A 14,822-nucleotide genomic window follows, 5' to 3' on the forward strand; every position below is an offset into this window, starting at 1 on the left:
CTCTAATATTTTATTTATATTTTGCATTCTATTAATATGTTTGATTATATTAAAAAGAATAAATGTTTAATATTTCATTATGTCTTTTTCTATTATCAAAATTGATCATCCAATCTAATCTAATCTAATATCAATTGAATTCGATGGAACTGGATTTAAACATTTAATATGAATGGATCAAATTGAAAAAATACGGTCTAATCTATATTGAATTAAATACAAATTGATTAAATTGTATTGATTTCGAACCGAGGTTCACCTTATTGGTAATTACTCATACATTAATGTAAATTTAGTTATTACAATGTGTACGTTATGGAAATTTAGTGCATGTTGGCAGAATAAATAAATAAGCTATAGGATGTGATATCATTAGTTGGCCTGCTTTTTATTTTCTTTGGTCAGATCATTAGTTGGCTTATCCAGGCGAAACATCAGGTGCATATATCTTTCACATTTCTTTTCCCACCTTCTTTATCAAAGTTTTGTTTGTTCAGTTCAGAGCAATTTATTATTTTGTTTTTCTGAATTATATCTTTCTTTAGTCGGTGATGATTGATTGTTTTTTATTTTGGTCAACGATGATGGTTGGTTGTTATATACTAATTATATTAAGGATGTATGCATGGTAGTGGTGCGCAAGAAAAAATATTATGTTTATCTTCCATTTTCTCTGTGTAGTAGAGCCAAAAATCGTTCAAATCGTTCAAACTGGCTAAATTAAATTAATTTGAGCGGTTTGGTCGAAATTAATTTTGTATTTGGTTGGTATTTTAGTATTATTTAGGATTCACTATGTAAGGGGCAAACCACCCGATGTCACTTTTGTTTGGGAACTGACGTATGGTTTTATTGTGGTTGATATTTGCGTTTAATGTTTAAGGGTTTGATTTGGATTGGTTTGGTTTATTCCTTCGCAAGCCAATGTTTTTGTCTCATTACATTTTTTTTTTCTTGTAAGATTTTAAAGAGGCAGTTTTTGTGCATCCAACACCATTATTCTTACACATATACATTTACCATATTGAAGAGCATCTTTAGCAGAGTTGCAATACTTTGCTCTTTAGTTATTTTGGCTAGAATGAGGGCAAAACGCAGCTTCAGTAGACTTGCTATCTGGCTCTCTATTTTGGGAAACTCCCTACTTAAGTTTGATAACTCTCTACATTTAGAGAGGAGGAAAGAGAAATTGAGGGTTCTCCATTTCTTTCTCTTCTCTCTCCCAAGGCTCACAAGCACAACCCTCTCTCACCTCTTACTTTTTGTTTTTTTTAATGAACTTTTAATTTAGAGAGGAGAAAGAAATAATAAAATATTAGAGATTAGCCAAAATAGAGAATATTACTGTAGAAAAATTTGCTATAATAACTTTCTAACCATTTTAGCTACAATTTAGAGACTCTCTTGAAGATGCTATATTGTATTTTTTAATGACAATATTTTGGCTATGCTTATTTTACTATTAGGCGGAGTCTAAGGGAAAGGATTGTAAATGCATGCATATGCTATGTAGATGGGCACCATACCTTCCACCTTTGGATTTTCTTTGTTTTTGTTTCTCTTTTGTTTTCAATACTAAATGCATGTAATCTGTGATAACTTGCAAACGCATGTAACTCGTGACTTTTAATTTTCTTTCCTTATTATAAGTCTATATATAAAAAATGGGTTTTGCCAACATGACATATATAAAATTAAAAGTAAATTTTAATTATATACTCTATTTTCCTCTCTCTCTACTTTTCAATCCCAACTTTAGCAAGAGTTGCTTCTTTTTTTATCAGCAAACAAAGAAAAAAGAAGAAAAAAAAACACAGAGTAGGTAGGTTTTTATTATTATTATTTTTTCTGGTCTCATAGTGACACTCTGGCCCCAATTAATGCCATGTGGATGTTGAGGGATAATATGAGTTGTTCCGAAACCATCATTCATGAACGGCAACCTCAGAAGAAGAAAAATTATTCAACGTACAAGTGGATTACTGGATATATATGTTAAGCTACGTACCATAAGTAGGTCCAAGCGGTCGCTGTTGAATTTCATAATATATGATTATTCCCTTACATATAAAAATGTCCAAAACCTCCTACTTGCTGTAATTTTATAAATTCAATAGGGGGTTTAAGTATATGTCTCTTTCAATTTTTTAAAAAAGAGACCAATGATGTGATGTTGCGATCACAAATGCGTGTATACTTAAGAATTTGAGATCTCAACATTATAATTCAGAAGAAGAATGTTAGGTTTTATTGCCACGTTTCAGCATTGTCGAATACATAGCTATTGGGGATACTTTTTTTATTACAGTTTTAAAAAAAATGTGAAAAAACACTTAGCTATTGGGGACATAACCAAGTGATTAACAGGTACTTAAGGCTAATATTTACGTTAATGTGAGCCTAGTGCTACATGTCCTCTATGCCTTCCCTTCAAAGTTCAGCAATTGACTTCACCTTTATAGTCTTTTAGGGTATTTGCTATATATTTAAGCGGTTCTATGTCTTTGTTTTGTTGGGCTTGACTTTATTTGTTGACCGAAGATATACCAAAGGAGCAAGCAAACTTGTTTGGTTCAACACACCCAAACAGATGCTCAAAAAAAAATTTATGAGATTAATTTGTTGCAAACTTCATTTTGATCACAATCAAAGACTTATAAGGGCACAGTTCTTTTTCATGAAGTTGAGAAATATATAGTTGAAAAAATGTGAACAATATAGATTACAGAAGAAGGAATTGAGAAAATGTAAATTAAAAGTTTCAGGAAATTATGTTCTGACAAATATGAACCTTTTTTTTTCTTTTCCATAAATGAGAATATTTATATACTATTTTTAAAATGAGTCAATACATTCACAAATATACATCGTCATCGCCGTTTGTGTGAGTCGAATCTAAAATCTTGCCCAACTAAAGTTAAACAAATACTACTAACCAAAGGCCTAGTTAGTAGTACAAATTTATACTTGACTAACCTCCTTAAATCACATGGGGTTAAGTAAGATATGCGAAGGAATGATGCGATAGCGTCAAAACATGACAATCTGCTGTGGGAAAGGTTGCTAGTTGCTTAATTTATATTATATATTTCATAGAACAGCAATAGAGCACTAGAATGCAAAAATAAAAGAAATTTCCGCCGATGATGGCTTGCAAAAGTGGATAATTTTTGCTCATTTTCGTCATGTGATTATATATTATAAAGGTGGTTGCCCAATAATGTATGATTGGTGGTGGTGAGCATCCAGTGTGGACTCATCACCCCAATAAAAAAAACCCAAAGAAAAGAGACCCCAAGACTTGTAGGTTTGCAGCCTTTGCATTCAAAAGTCGCTAATCAATATTTTTTTAAGTAATTAATGACAACTCAAAGAATTTACTTTAGAGCTCTCAAGTTCAATTATTATGTCACTGCCAAAGTTGAAAATATTTTAATAAAGACTTGGAAACTTGCAAGAGCTTCTTGGTTCCTTCATTTACTAGTACAAATATAGGCTGCCTGTCCTTCATTCTATCCATCTGTTGGGTAGCATTTGCTCCAAGAGAGAGTGAGAGAGAGTCATAGGGCACATTTGTTCGAATCCCCATAACAAGGATGAGTTACCCCTACTACTCTCCTCCACCACCTTCACCACCTCTGCCATGCTCTCCTCCACCACCACCGCCACCTGCCCCATGTAACCCTGTAAGCTCACCACCGCCACCTCATCACCACCACCACCATCACCACCATCCACCAAAACACTACAATAGCCATCCACCGCCACCACCACCGCTACCTCCGCCGCCTCACCACCACCATGATTATCCGAAGCCACCAACTCCGTCACCACCACACCACCACCATGACTATCCAAAGCCACCACTTCCCTCACCTTCTCCACCACTTCCACCCCCACACCACCATGACTATCCAAAGCCACCAACTGCGTCACCACCACCACCGCACCATCATGACTATCCTAAACCTCCACCTCCCTCTCCTACACCCCCACATCACCATGACTATCCTAAACCACCACCTCCTTGTCCTCCACCACCACATCACCATGACTATCCTAAACCTCCAACTTATTCACCACCTCAAGCAGTACCACCCTCAGTTCCAGCACAACCACCAACCAAACATGAGGCTCCACCACCTGAACATGTACATCCACCAAAGCCCAGCCCAACTATTCCACCACCACAATCACCTCCGAAAGCTTATCCACCAAAGAGCAACCAACCTCCAGTCCACCCTCCAAAATCATCACCACCAAGCCACCCTCCAAAGCCATACCCTCCAAAAGCATCACCACCAAGCCACCCTCCAAAGCCATACCCTCCCAAATCCTCACCACCAAAAAGTCAACCTCCAGTCCACCCTCCAAAGCCCTACCCTCCCAAATCATCACCGCCACAAAGCAGCCACCCTCCAGTACAACCACCAAAGCCATACCCTCCAAAATCATCACCACCAAAGCCCAGTCACCCTCCAAAATCATCACCTCCCAAATCATCGCCTCCCAAAGCATCACCTCCAAAAAGCACCTACCCTCCAAAGGCAGCGCCACCAAAATCCGCATACCCACCAAAGGGTGCGACCCCACCTGCATTCCCTCCTGGTTACTACACTCCTCCTACCCCTTTCAACGCTGTCCCGCCTTCATCTGAAATCGTGGCACCGCCACCGGGGAAAAACCACACCACTGTCATCGCTGTGTGCGTCTCCCTGGGTGGTGCCTTCTTCCTTGCCTTCCTCTTAGTCGGCCTCTTCTGCTTCGCCAAGAAGAAGAAGAAGAGAGTGATGGTTCCTGCAGCAGTTCCTTGTATTGAGGAAGAAGAACATCAACCAGAAGCAGTGCCAGCAGTAGGAGGAGGCGCATATGGTGCTGCGCCACCTCCAGTAGCGGTTCCTGTAGAGCAACACGGATATGGTGGCGGTGCAGCTGAGATCGGGCCTTCTGGGGCGACAGCTTATGCTCCTCCTGGTCATCATCCAAGTTATTGATAATGCCACGTCATTCTCGGTTGCAATATTCGTACACGTTCAGTGTGATTTCATTGCATTATTCTTTAGGGTTTGTAATAAAGTTTGGTCGATTTGTTGATTTTTTTTTAGATTGTATTTATTCATGTTGTGTGGATCGTCAAAGGAGAGGAATGTGGTGGCCATTGGCCAGCTAATAAGAAGGGGTGTCCTATGATTCTATGAAGGCAAAGGCCAAATTTGTTCATGTGAAGTGCTATATATATTGTGGATTATAATAAGTTCATTATCAACAATCATTACAGTGAGTCAGTGACAGACAAGAAGTGCATGTGTTATTAATTGAAATTATATGCTACACTTGCTTGCTCTCAATTAACTTTAATTTGCACTATTATATGATTTATGCATTTGATGTGTGTCATTGGACATACGTCGCATTTAGGGCTTATTTGTTAATGCCAAAAACACTTTCAGATAATTGAAAGCATTTTTATATTATTTAGCTGAATTACACAAAAAATGTCTATTGAATTTGTACAAGTGTTTGTACGATTTTGTAAAGAAACAATTTATAGATGCTCATAAGATGCTTCTTGAAGAAACGCTTTTAAAGAATCGTACGTAATCAGTAGTTGAATTTCAAATAAATTTATTATTTTATATTTATGCAAGCATTACTAACAAAAGTCTTACATATATAAACACTTTTACACTAATTTTGAAGTAGCATAAAATGAGATTGTGAATAACCTCATAGAATAAGACCATAAGCATTAAGATAAAGACAAGAGCAGTTTTCCTGCCAAATTAAATTATTCCTTCGCTGTAATCGATTAGGGTTAAGACAAAAAAAGTAGTTAAAAAGAGCACGTAAATCTGAGGCAAAAAATTGTTTTAGGGGATATCACTTGATGTTGGCAGTCGTAATTGGCGTGGAATTTATTATATTTTGCTGGAGATTTGCAAAAGAATATTATAAGTTAATGAAGTTTTCATTGAAAATTCTCTTGCAATCATAGCTTAGGCGGCCTAATGTATACAGTAAAAAAAATAAAAATAAAAATGAAAATAAAAGATAAAACTAAGAAAAGGATAATATGCCTGCACAGCTAGATATCGAGATGTACATACAGAATTTGGTAAGATCATGTCAAAAAAAGTCTAGTTCTTTTTCTAAGTATGGCTTTTTTTTTTCAACTCTCTCATGAGCACATTTGACGTACATACATGCACTTGACTTTTCTTTTTTTTTCTTTTTTTAAAACAAGGAAAAAGGAAATTGCACGTGGATTTTTTTTACTTTTTTGTATCATAAAGGTTTTAATATCCCGCTCTATCTAAAATTGCTAAAAACATCTTCAACTAATATGTCAATTTGTAACTTCGAACATATAATTAAAGGTAATATCCTTCTTCATGATGATGAAGATCTTGTAATTTTTTTTTTCTTCATTATTATTCTGTATTTATTGAGATTTTAGATGAGTTTTTTTATCTGAACAATATTGGAGGGTGGATGATCAAACAAACAGATTCAGATGCAAAATGATGATTACTCTTGACCAATTAAACTCGGACCAGAGGCTGATAATATAGAGTTAGGACACTTGTCATCATGAAATATTGACAAGTGTCATTCTGTGATTAGTTGCTTGTTTATATAAGTCTGTTAGAGAGTTAGTTGTAATAATTAGTTTAGTGAGCCGGTAAGAGCACATTAAACTCTATTTAACAGAAACAAGAAAAATCAAGAGCTAAGCTTCTTCTTCTACAAGTCTCTTTTGTAATTCTTTTTTGTTTTCAGATGCGTGCCTGGAATTGGCGGTTGCGTTGGGCGGAGGATGGTTTATCTGGGACGTTTTTGGAAACAAAATTATGTTAAGTTATTAACGACAGATATTAGGGGGGAAAAGAAATTCCCATTTGGCTGAGCATGGCCTGCCGGTGACAAACTGTTAATCAATTTATTATGGCTTGAATTCACGGACTCAACTTTTATAATATATGTCTAGCAGGTTGATTGCTTGTCTTCATGATTTTTTATTATTATCAAATGTCTCCATGATTTTAATTTTGATAAAGTGTTACACATTTAAATTGCATTTAGCGGTTTCATTATAAATAAATAAATAATTACATTTGGTGGGTTTTTTTTTTTTATTTTTTATAATTAATTGAGGAGGGAGATTTAGACTTGAGATTTTTTTTTTCTTCTTTGATACAAGCGATATTGAGGAAAGAGAGAATCAAATTTAAGATATCGGGTGCATGAGTAAATACTCTTAACCATTTGAGTTTTTTTGTATTATAAACTTGGAGATATTTTTGAACATTGTGAAGAGAAGTACCACTTAAAAACTAGTTAGTGTATTTGAGGTTGAAATATTGAAAGGTTTATTATTAACATTGTTACTGTGCAATTACATGTAACTTGCTCAAATTCAGTCCTCTACTTGTGCAATTACATGTACCTTGCACCCCCAAGTAAGTTCGTGTTCTTTTTACTTATGTTTTTGGGTGCAAGGGGGGCAGAAGCCCAACAGGAGGAAAAAATAAACAGAGAAGGCCCTGCTCAATAAAGTCTCAAAGCATCATTAGTGTAGAAAATTAATGTCCAAATCCAAGTTAAAGCCCATCTTGGAAAGTCGATCAGCAACACCAACACACAGATACTTTGATTGGAGATGGGGAATTAGTTAGTTGTTCCAAGGCCTGGCTCTCCAACTCCAATATAAGTGTTGATTGATGACAGATTTTGCCTTGATGGTTTCTCACAAACAACAAATTAAGCCCAATGGTTCTAGACGTGTCGATCGACCAACCCAGATCACAGGTTACTATCATATGCAGATAAAGACAACAGAAAAGCATTCTGAAAACATAATCCACGACAAATGATCTCCTGTTCATGATGAGAATCACATAGGGTAAACTGTTAACAGTTATTTTCAATTGGCATTAGCTAAATCCCAATTAGTTAGGGTCTTTGATTCATAATAATATTTTGACAAAGCCAAAAGGATGTGCCACGTGCCCACCTCTCGCATTTGGGGGAGGCGGTATGAGTTTTTGTTTTTGTTTTTTTATCTTTTAGTTATGGGCAATAAATCGAAAAGCATCTTTCCATACCCACAAGGCAAGTGACTTATAGGTCAAGTAATTAAGAATATTTATTATTGTACCCGAGATCTTAAATTTGATTCTCCCTCTAATGTTATACTTTTTGGTATTGACTGAGCATGGTTTCTACTATAGGATCCAGATCCTCTGTTATGATTTTCTCTACCATGATCGGCTTTATTTTCTTTCTCCACATGACACTTCATTAAAATTTAATCTAAGGAATTTAAATTGGACACATCATCCACAAAATTAAAACCCAATTTACTCTTAATTAAAAATAGAAAAAAAAAAAAAAAAAACCTAACTTGACTAACTCCAACTTAACATCAAATTTTTTTTTTTTTTTTTCTTCTTCTTCCTTCCTTCTCTGTGCATCCTTCCCCACACCCAAGCCTTGTAACTTTCTTAGAAATTGAAGCAAATGATTCGGAATTTGTGGGAGGTCAAATAACAACAAAGTTTTTTCTCCCGCCGTATGCTCCAAAAGATAATTAAAGAAAGCTCAGGATTTCTTTGCTATGTTTGGTTTCTTTTATGTTTTTATCCAATTCATTTAATTTAATTTTCCTGTTGGGTTTTGGGTAAGGTTGGCATTCATAACTCTTTTCGTTTTTCTTGGATTGCTTGAAGTTGTTTGGGTGCTCTGATCTTATTTGTCTGAAGTTCAATCATATCTTATCTCGACCTATTTTCATGGTTAATATCTTAATATTTAACACCAAACAACAAATGTAAAAAGAGTTTTAGTACAAAAACAAGACAGTCTCGTAAATTGTAGAAGGAAAATTAGAGAGAGAAAAAGAATTAGGGGAGGAACATATGGACGTTCACTCAAATTTTGGGGAGAACGTACAGAGAAGGGAAAAGAAGAAGGAAAAAAGAACAGTTGGACATGTCAGAGATGTTAAGTTGGAGTAATTGGAGTTAGTCAACTTAGGGTGATTTATTTTTATTTTTTAATTAAGTGTAAATTGGGTTTTTATTTTGTGAATGATGTGTCCGGCTTACATTCCTTAAATTAAATTTTAATGAGGTATTATGTGGAGAATGAAAATAAAACATATCATGGCAGAAAAAATCATAACAAAAGATCCGAATCCTCTACTATATTAATACCGAGAAAAGAATTTAAGGTTATTTATTGGCAAAAACACAAGTAGGTCCGGACAGGACAGTGGGGAAAGTGGAAAGTGGAAAGTTGAAATTTTGGTGTAAACTATATTGGAAGATATGATATCTTATATGAGTTGACAATTCTTGACCTAAAATTTATAAAATTAAAACATCTAGAGGTAACCAAAAAACAATATTATCTCTTTAATAAAATAAACACAATTCCAACAGAGCAGTCCAACTACACGACCAAAGAACCCCGCGAACTAAAATCATAATAATATTTACATCCTGATTCATTTATCCATACTTTGATGTAATTTTTCGCCTTCCATATATATATTTTTCTTTTATTTTTAACTCAAGGTCGCCTTCCATCTTGTTAGTGGTCGATCAAAATCAAAACCCATTTTGCACTACTAGTGGAGGATCAAATTTATACATTAATATATCAAAACCAGGAGATATTTATTGGTTATCTGCAACCAGATATAAATAAAAAACAAGAAAGAGGGGGACTAGCCAACAACTAGGCATGACACAATCAGTCAGTGCATGATTGACCGTTTATATGAAACATGCGTGACACAATCAAGCACAAAACATATCCAGTCATATCCAAAAATACCACTTCTTTTGGTTGGAATGTTAGACTTGAAGAAGGGACCATATAAAACGTTGGAAGGTAGCATTTGACATGTGAAGATATTGAAAGTATATATGCAAAGATATTTTTTTTTGGATCTTTAGCCTCTGCATTTAGATATGATGCATTTACTGCATTTCATAAAATTTAAACCATTCAAATAATTCAATGTTTATGAATATTCCACATCACCTACAATAAATTTGTTTCCCTTTTTATAAAACTAATGCCGTTACCTCTATCTTCCTCTCCCCTCTCCCCTCTCTCAACTCTTCTATCTCGGTTCTTCCTCTGTTCTTTTTAATCTTCTTTTTTTTCGGGCTTCTTATTCTAGTTTAATGTATAGTAATTAAAGATGGGTTTTGTAAACCCCCATTCCTCAATCAGAATATAGCAATCAGTTGGGTAATTTTCTAATCAATTTCGGCTGATGACTACATATTGCATTACCAATCAATTGTTGCAGTGTATTTAGAATTTGACTACAGATTGCAATAGCAATCAATTGCAGGAGCAGAAAATTCAAGCTTCATCTTTGCAGGAGCAGCAAATTATAGGTACTATATTTTGGCATGTGTTAGAGATGAGATTCTCAATAGGGTAACATTAGTCAACATGCGCAAACAACAATATGCTGGCTGGCTATATAATATGTATAACAAAGTGCATATGCAGAGACTTTGAATATCCAATAATCGACTCTTGCCGTGGTTTTGATAATTAAGTATATCCATTGCCTTAACTCTTGCTTTTGTCACCCTTTTGTGTCGTTATTTACATTGCTATTCCATCACACACAGTCCAGCCGTTTGCTCTCCTAGCTACCTGTACTAATTAATCCTCAATATTTATGTACACACATCCATCATTCTATTAAGGTTGTATTAATTAACGTACATATATATTGCTAACAAGGTCTAGTTCAATAAAAAATATTTTTAATTTGCAGACTAATTGTGTCTTATGTTTGAAATCCCATATAACCCTATAGATTATCGCTTGCATTCCAAAAAAGAAAAAACATGCATTCCTACATTAGTATGACATGTCAACCAAAATCTTAAAATTTGGTTAGTTGGCCAGTCTTGCATTTCATTCTACTTCTTTTGATAAAAATAAAGAGATATTTAGTGATATACCCATTTCTAGCACTAATATTATAAATAAACCCTACACAATTGAATTCCTATAAACAAACTCAAAAAAAAACCCAAAAAATGATAGCTAGCCTTATTGAATTTAATATTGATTATTAAATTACTTTGATGCCCTATTGAGTGCTTTGGGTATTTTTATGAGATTTTGGGGTTGGGCTTGTTTTAAGAAATTGATGGCAGTTTTGTAATTTATAAGAAGTTAAAAGTTTTTTTGTTATGTTGTAAATGGACTTTGGGTGTGTTTTTCTAAAGTCCATTTTATATAGGGTATTTTTATAATTTGGGCCCCCATATTGGGTATAATAGTGAATCTCCCAAAAATAAATTACTTCAAATTTGAATAGAATTATTTTTACCATCAATGACGGTAAGTTTTCAGTTCAAATAACTTTCAAACATGGAACCAAAATGACCTTTTTTTCGTGCAAGGTGCACATTTGCATGATCTCAAATTAACGAATAGCATACAGAATCCCTCTAACTTGAATTTATAAAAAGTGTGAACAATTGACTATTCAATAATCTTACCCAACAGATTTGACGACTCCTATACTTTTGATATGCCTAGTTTGTCTTTTCATCCGTTGCCTGTATAGCCCCCCCAATCGAGTTATTGGTCACCGTTGTCTTTTACTAGTTATAGGCAACGGAGAATCTATCTCAGATGTGTATTCCGTTTACGACATCAGTTTAGATTAAAATACCGATGTTTATGAGGCTTTCTTGTATGCAAATCGCGATGGATATTGACTTCCGATGCCAAAAAACATCAAGGGTGTCAATTGTAACGTAACAACGGATGCTTTTGTTGTCTTATTACATCATTATATTTGAAAGTACCAATGTGATTTATGATATAACATCCATTTTTATGCAAGCGTTGACGCATATTGTGGTTATAGGCATCATTTTTACTAGATTTTATGTTGTGGTTTTATATATTCAACATCAATTTTTTTAATTAGTCAATTTCCGGATTGATCCAATTAAATACAACAATATATTTCTTCATTTATGAGCCTTGGCATTTGAGTACAAAATAGAAATATAGTATAGCATACCAGATAAAAGTATTTTTTTTAAACCCTTTATTAAAATTATCATAATTAATTCTATTCTATGCATTCATTATACTTCTTTTGATACAAATAAATTACTTCATATTTGAATAAAATTCTTTGTATCATCTCAAATGACGGTGAGTTTTTAGTTCTACCAATAATTTTCAAACATGAAATCAAAATGACCCTTTTTTCTGCAAGGTACGCATTTGCATGATCCCAAATTAACCAATAAAAAACAGAATTCCTCTAACTTGGATCACTCTTAAATTTATTTTTAAAGGGGTGAAAAAAAAAACGTAATTGAGAACACATTTTTTTTTTCTGAATATTAAACTATAAAAGAAAGAAAAAGTTTTTCACATACACACTACCAAAATTAAAAGAGTTCAAACTTAAAACCACCTAGTCTCCAAATCAAAATCATTTTTCACTATGCTATATCTCATCGGTGAGAACCTCTTTTCAATACGGCAAACGTGCACGCATGGAATATTCAATAATCTCACCCCACAGATTTGACGATTCCACTTTTAATATGCATATATAGTTTGTCTTTTCCAATTTTGTCATACTCCTATGTCACTGTCAACAGCTCCATTATTTCACTCCTACAAAGCCAGACCACTTCTTGCTCTCCCCTACCTCCTGAAACATACGAAAATCCATCAATTATTGCTAAATTACCATAAAAATGGAAGCCAGTCATGAAGAAAAACGCAACGCCTCCTTGAAGAGAGCCCTTCTCATACTAAGCTGCGTACTCTTATCAATAGGCACATGCGGAGGCCCTTTGATAATGCGCCTCTACTTCATCCATGGAGGTAAACGTGTCTGGCTTTCCAGCTGGCTGGAAACCGGCGGCTGGCCAATCATCTTCATCCCCATAGCCCTAGCTTATTACCACCGCCGCACCACTGAAGGCCCTTCGACAAAACTCTTCTTCATCAAGCTCCCACTCTTCATAGCTTCCGCCGTCATCGGCCTAATTACCGGCCTTGACGACTACCTCTATGCCTACGGAGTGGCTCGCCTTCCGGTCTCCACGTCATCCCTAATCATCGCTGCCCAGCTGGCTTTCACTGCCCTTTTTGCATTTCTTCTTGTGAAGCAGAAGTTCACTTCTTACTCCACAAACGCCGTGGTCTTATTGACTATTGGCGCGGCCGTTTTGGGGTTGAACACCAGCGCCGATCGGCCAAAGGGTGAGTCGGATAAGGAGTATATTGCCGGGTTTTTTATGACAGTGGCGGCGGCGGCTTTGTATGGGTTTGTGTTGCCGTTGGTGGAGTTGACATACAAGAAGGCCAAGCAGACCATTACTTATGCTTTGGTTCTTGAGATTCAAATGGTTATGTGTTTGTTTGCTACTATTTTCTGCACTGTGGGGATGCTTATCAACAATGACTTCAAGGTTAGTGTTAATAGTCATCGTACATTCTAACTCTACTTGATTGATTCTAAATTTCACAAGACAAGGTTTCTCTCATACTTCAATATTGTTGTAATAATGTAAAATTTTATTAATTTTTAATTACAGTAAAGAGCCTAGCCTAATATAGCCAAAAGGTACAAAGTTATAAAGTGACTTTTAGAAGTTTAGAACTGCGAGAGGAGATAAGCTTTTTGTTTTTTTTGGTAATGTAGGCGGCAAAGTCCAAACCAAAGAGCTTACACAGAAACGAATCTAGGCCTCAAGAGATGATTCTTATCATCATCTAAAATAGACTGCAAGAGGAGATAAGCTTTGGCTAGCTAGCTTGCAGGTTTAAGTGAAACAAAAACCCACAAGTTCTCCTTTTGGCCTTTTCCTTGGAGTATATCGCAAAAGGTAAAAAATAGAATGTTGTAATGGATGATGATAATAATAATGATAGAAACAAAAAAAAAATAGATTGCTTCAGAATCAAATAAATCTAAAATTATAAGTACCAACTGATGAATACCATTTATTTTGAACAAATTGTCATGTCATCTGTCCCATTATAATAGAGAAATTTTTCTAATGCCTTGTATATTTTCTAATAAATGGTCTTATATATTGATTGTTTTTAGGTTATTCCAAGAGAAGCAAGAAATTTCGGGCTTGGGGAAGGCACCTACTATGTGGTGCTTGTATTGAGTGCAATAGTTTGGCAAACTTTCTTTCTGGGAGCCATTGGAATCATCTTCTGTGCCTCATCCTTACTCTCTGGTATTGTAATTGCGGTTCTGCTCCCAATTACAGAGATTCTAGCTGTCATTTTTTACCACGAAAAATTTCAAGCAGAAAAAGGGGTTGCTCTCGCACTTTCTCTGTGGGGTTTTGTCTCATATTTCTATGGTGAGATAAAATACAGCAAGCAAAGAGAAAATGAAAAGAAAAAAGAAAAAGAAAAAGAAAAAGAAATAGAAATAGAAACGAAAGACACCCCAGAAACAGCAGACGTTTCTCAACTCGATCCCTAGGCCATGAAAGCGCAAGCTGTTGTTTCATGTCTTCTTCTTTGTTTGAGTTTCTGAAGGAGGGAAAAGGGATGCATCTTCTGTCATTTGGACTATATAAATTCTGAACAGTTTGGACGGCAACACTCAATTTATCATTTACGTACTGTTTGTTTTATATTGTTATTTTTCCGATGATATTCATATCTTTGTCGAGTTGAAAATTATTAATTAGTAATTAAAGATTGTATGTACATAGAAAAGGAAACACGCGTCGTCATCCTCTTAAGCTTTAATAATTGTACATATGTTTGATTATGAA

General features: G+C 35.0%; 2 protein-coding genes across 2 annotated transcripts; both read left to right on the forward strand.

Annotated features, from left to right (window-relative positions):
- The first annotated feature begins 3,538 nt into the window (after positions 1–3,538).
- LOC117615408 (extensin-like) lies at positions 3,539–5,226 on the forward strand. The gene has a single exon (XM_034344487.1). It carries the CDS (start codon positions 3,597–3,599, stop codon positions 4,992–4,994), a length of 1,398 nt encoding a protein of 465 aa, XP_034200378.1. The 5' UTR covers positions 3,539–3,596; the 3' UTR covers positions 4,995–5,226.
- A 7,436-nt stretch (positions 5,227–12,662) lies between these two features.
- On the forward strand, positions 12,663–14,758 carry LOC117614269 (purine permease 3-like). Its single transcript, XM_034343019.1, has 2 exons — positions 12,663–13,490; positions 14,132–14,758. Exons 1-2 carry the CDS (start codon positions 12,771–12,773, stop codon positions 14,522–14,524), a joined length of 1,113 nt encoding a protein of 370 aa, XP_034198910.1. The 5' UTR covers positions 12,663–12,770; the 3' UTR covers positions 14,525–14,758.
- Positions 14,759–14,822: the final 64 nt, after the last annotated feature.

This window comes from Prunus dulcis, chromosome 1 (genome assembly GCF_902201215.1).
Source record: "Prunus dulcis chromosome 1, ALMONDv2, whole genome shotgun sequence".
NCBI classification, from domain to species: Eukaryota; Viridiplantae; Streptophyta; class Magnoliopsida; order Rosales; family Rosaceae; genus Prunus; species Prunus dulcis.

What these genes read in the sequence shown, in the direction of transcription:
- LOC117615408 (XM_034344487.1), top strand. Translation starts at nt 3,597, where the DNA reads ATGAGTTACCCCTACTACTCTCCTCCACCACCTTCACCACCTCTGCCA.
- LOC117614269 (XM_034343019.1), top strand. Translation starts at nt 12,771, where the DNA reads ATGGAAGCCAGTCATGAAGAAAAACGCAACGCCTCCTTGAAGAGAGCC. An exon ending in TTATCAACAATGACTTCAAG is followed by an intron (nt 13,491 to 14,131) that starts GTTAGTGTTAAT and finishes GATTGTTTTTAG; the next exon opens with GTTATTCCAAGAGAAGCAAG.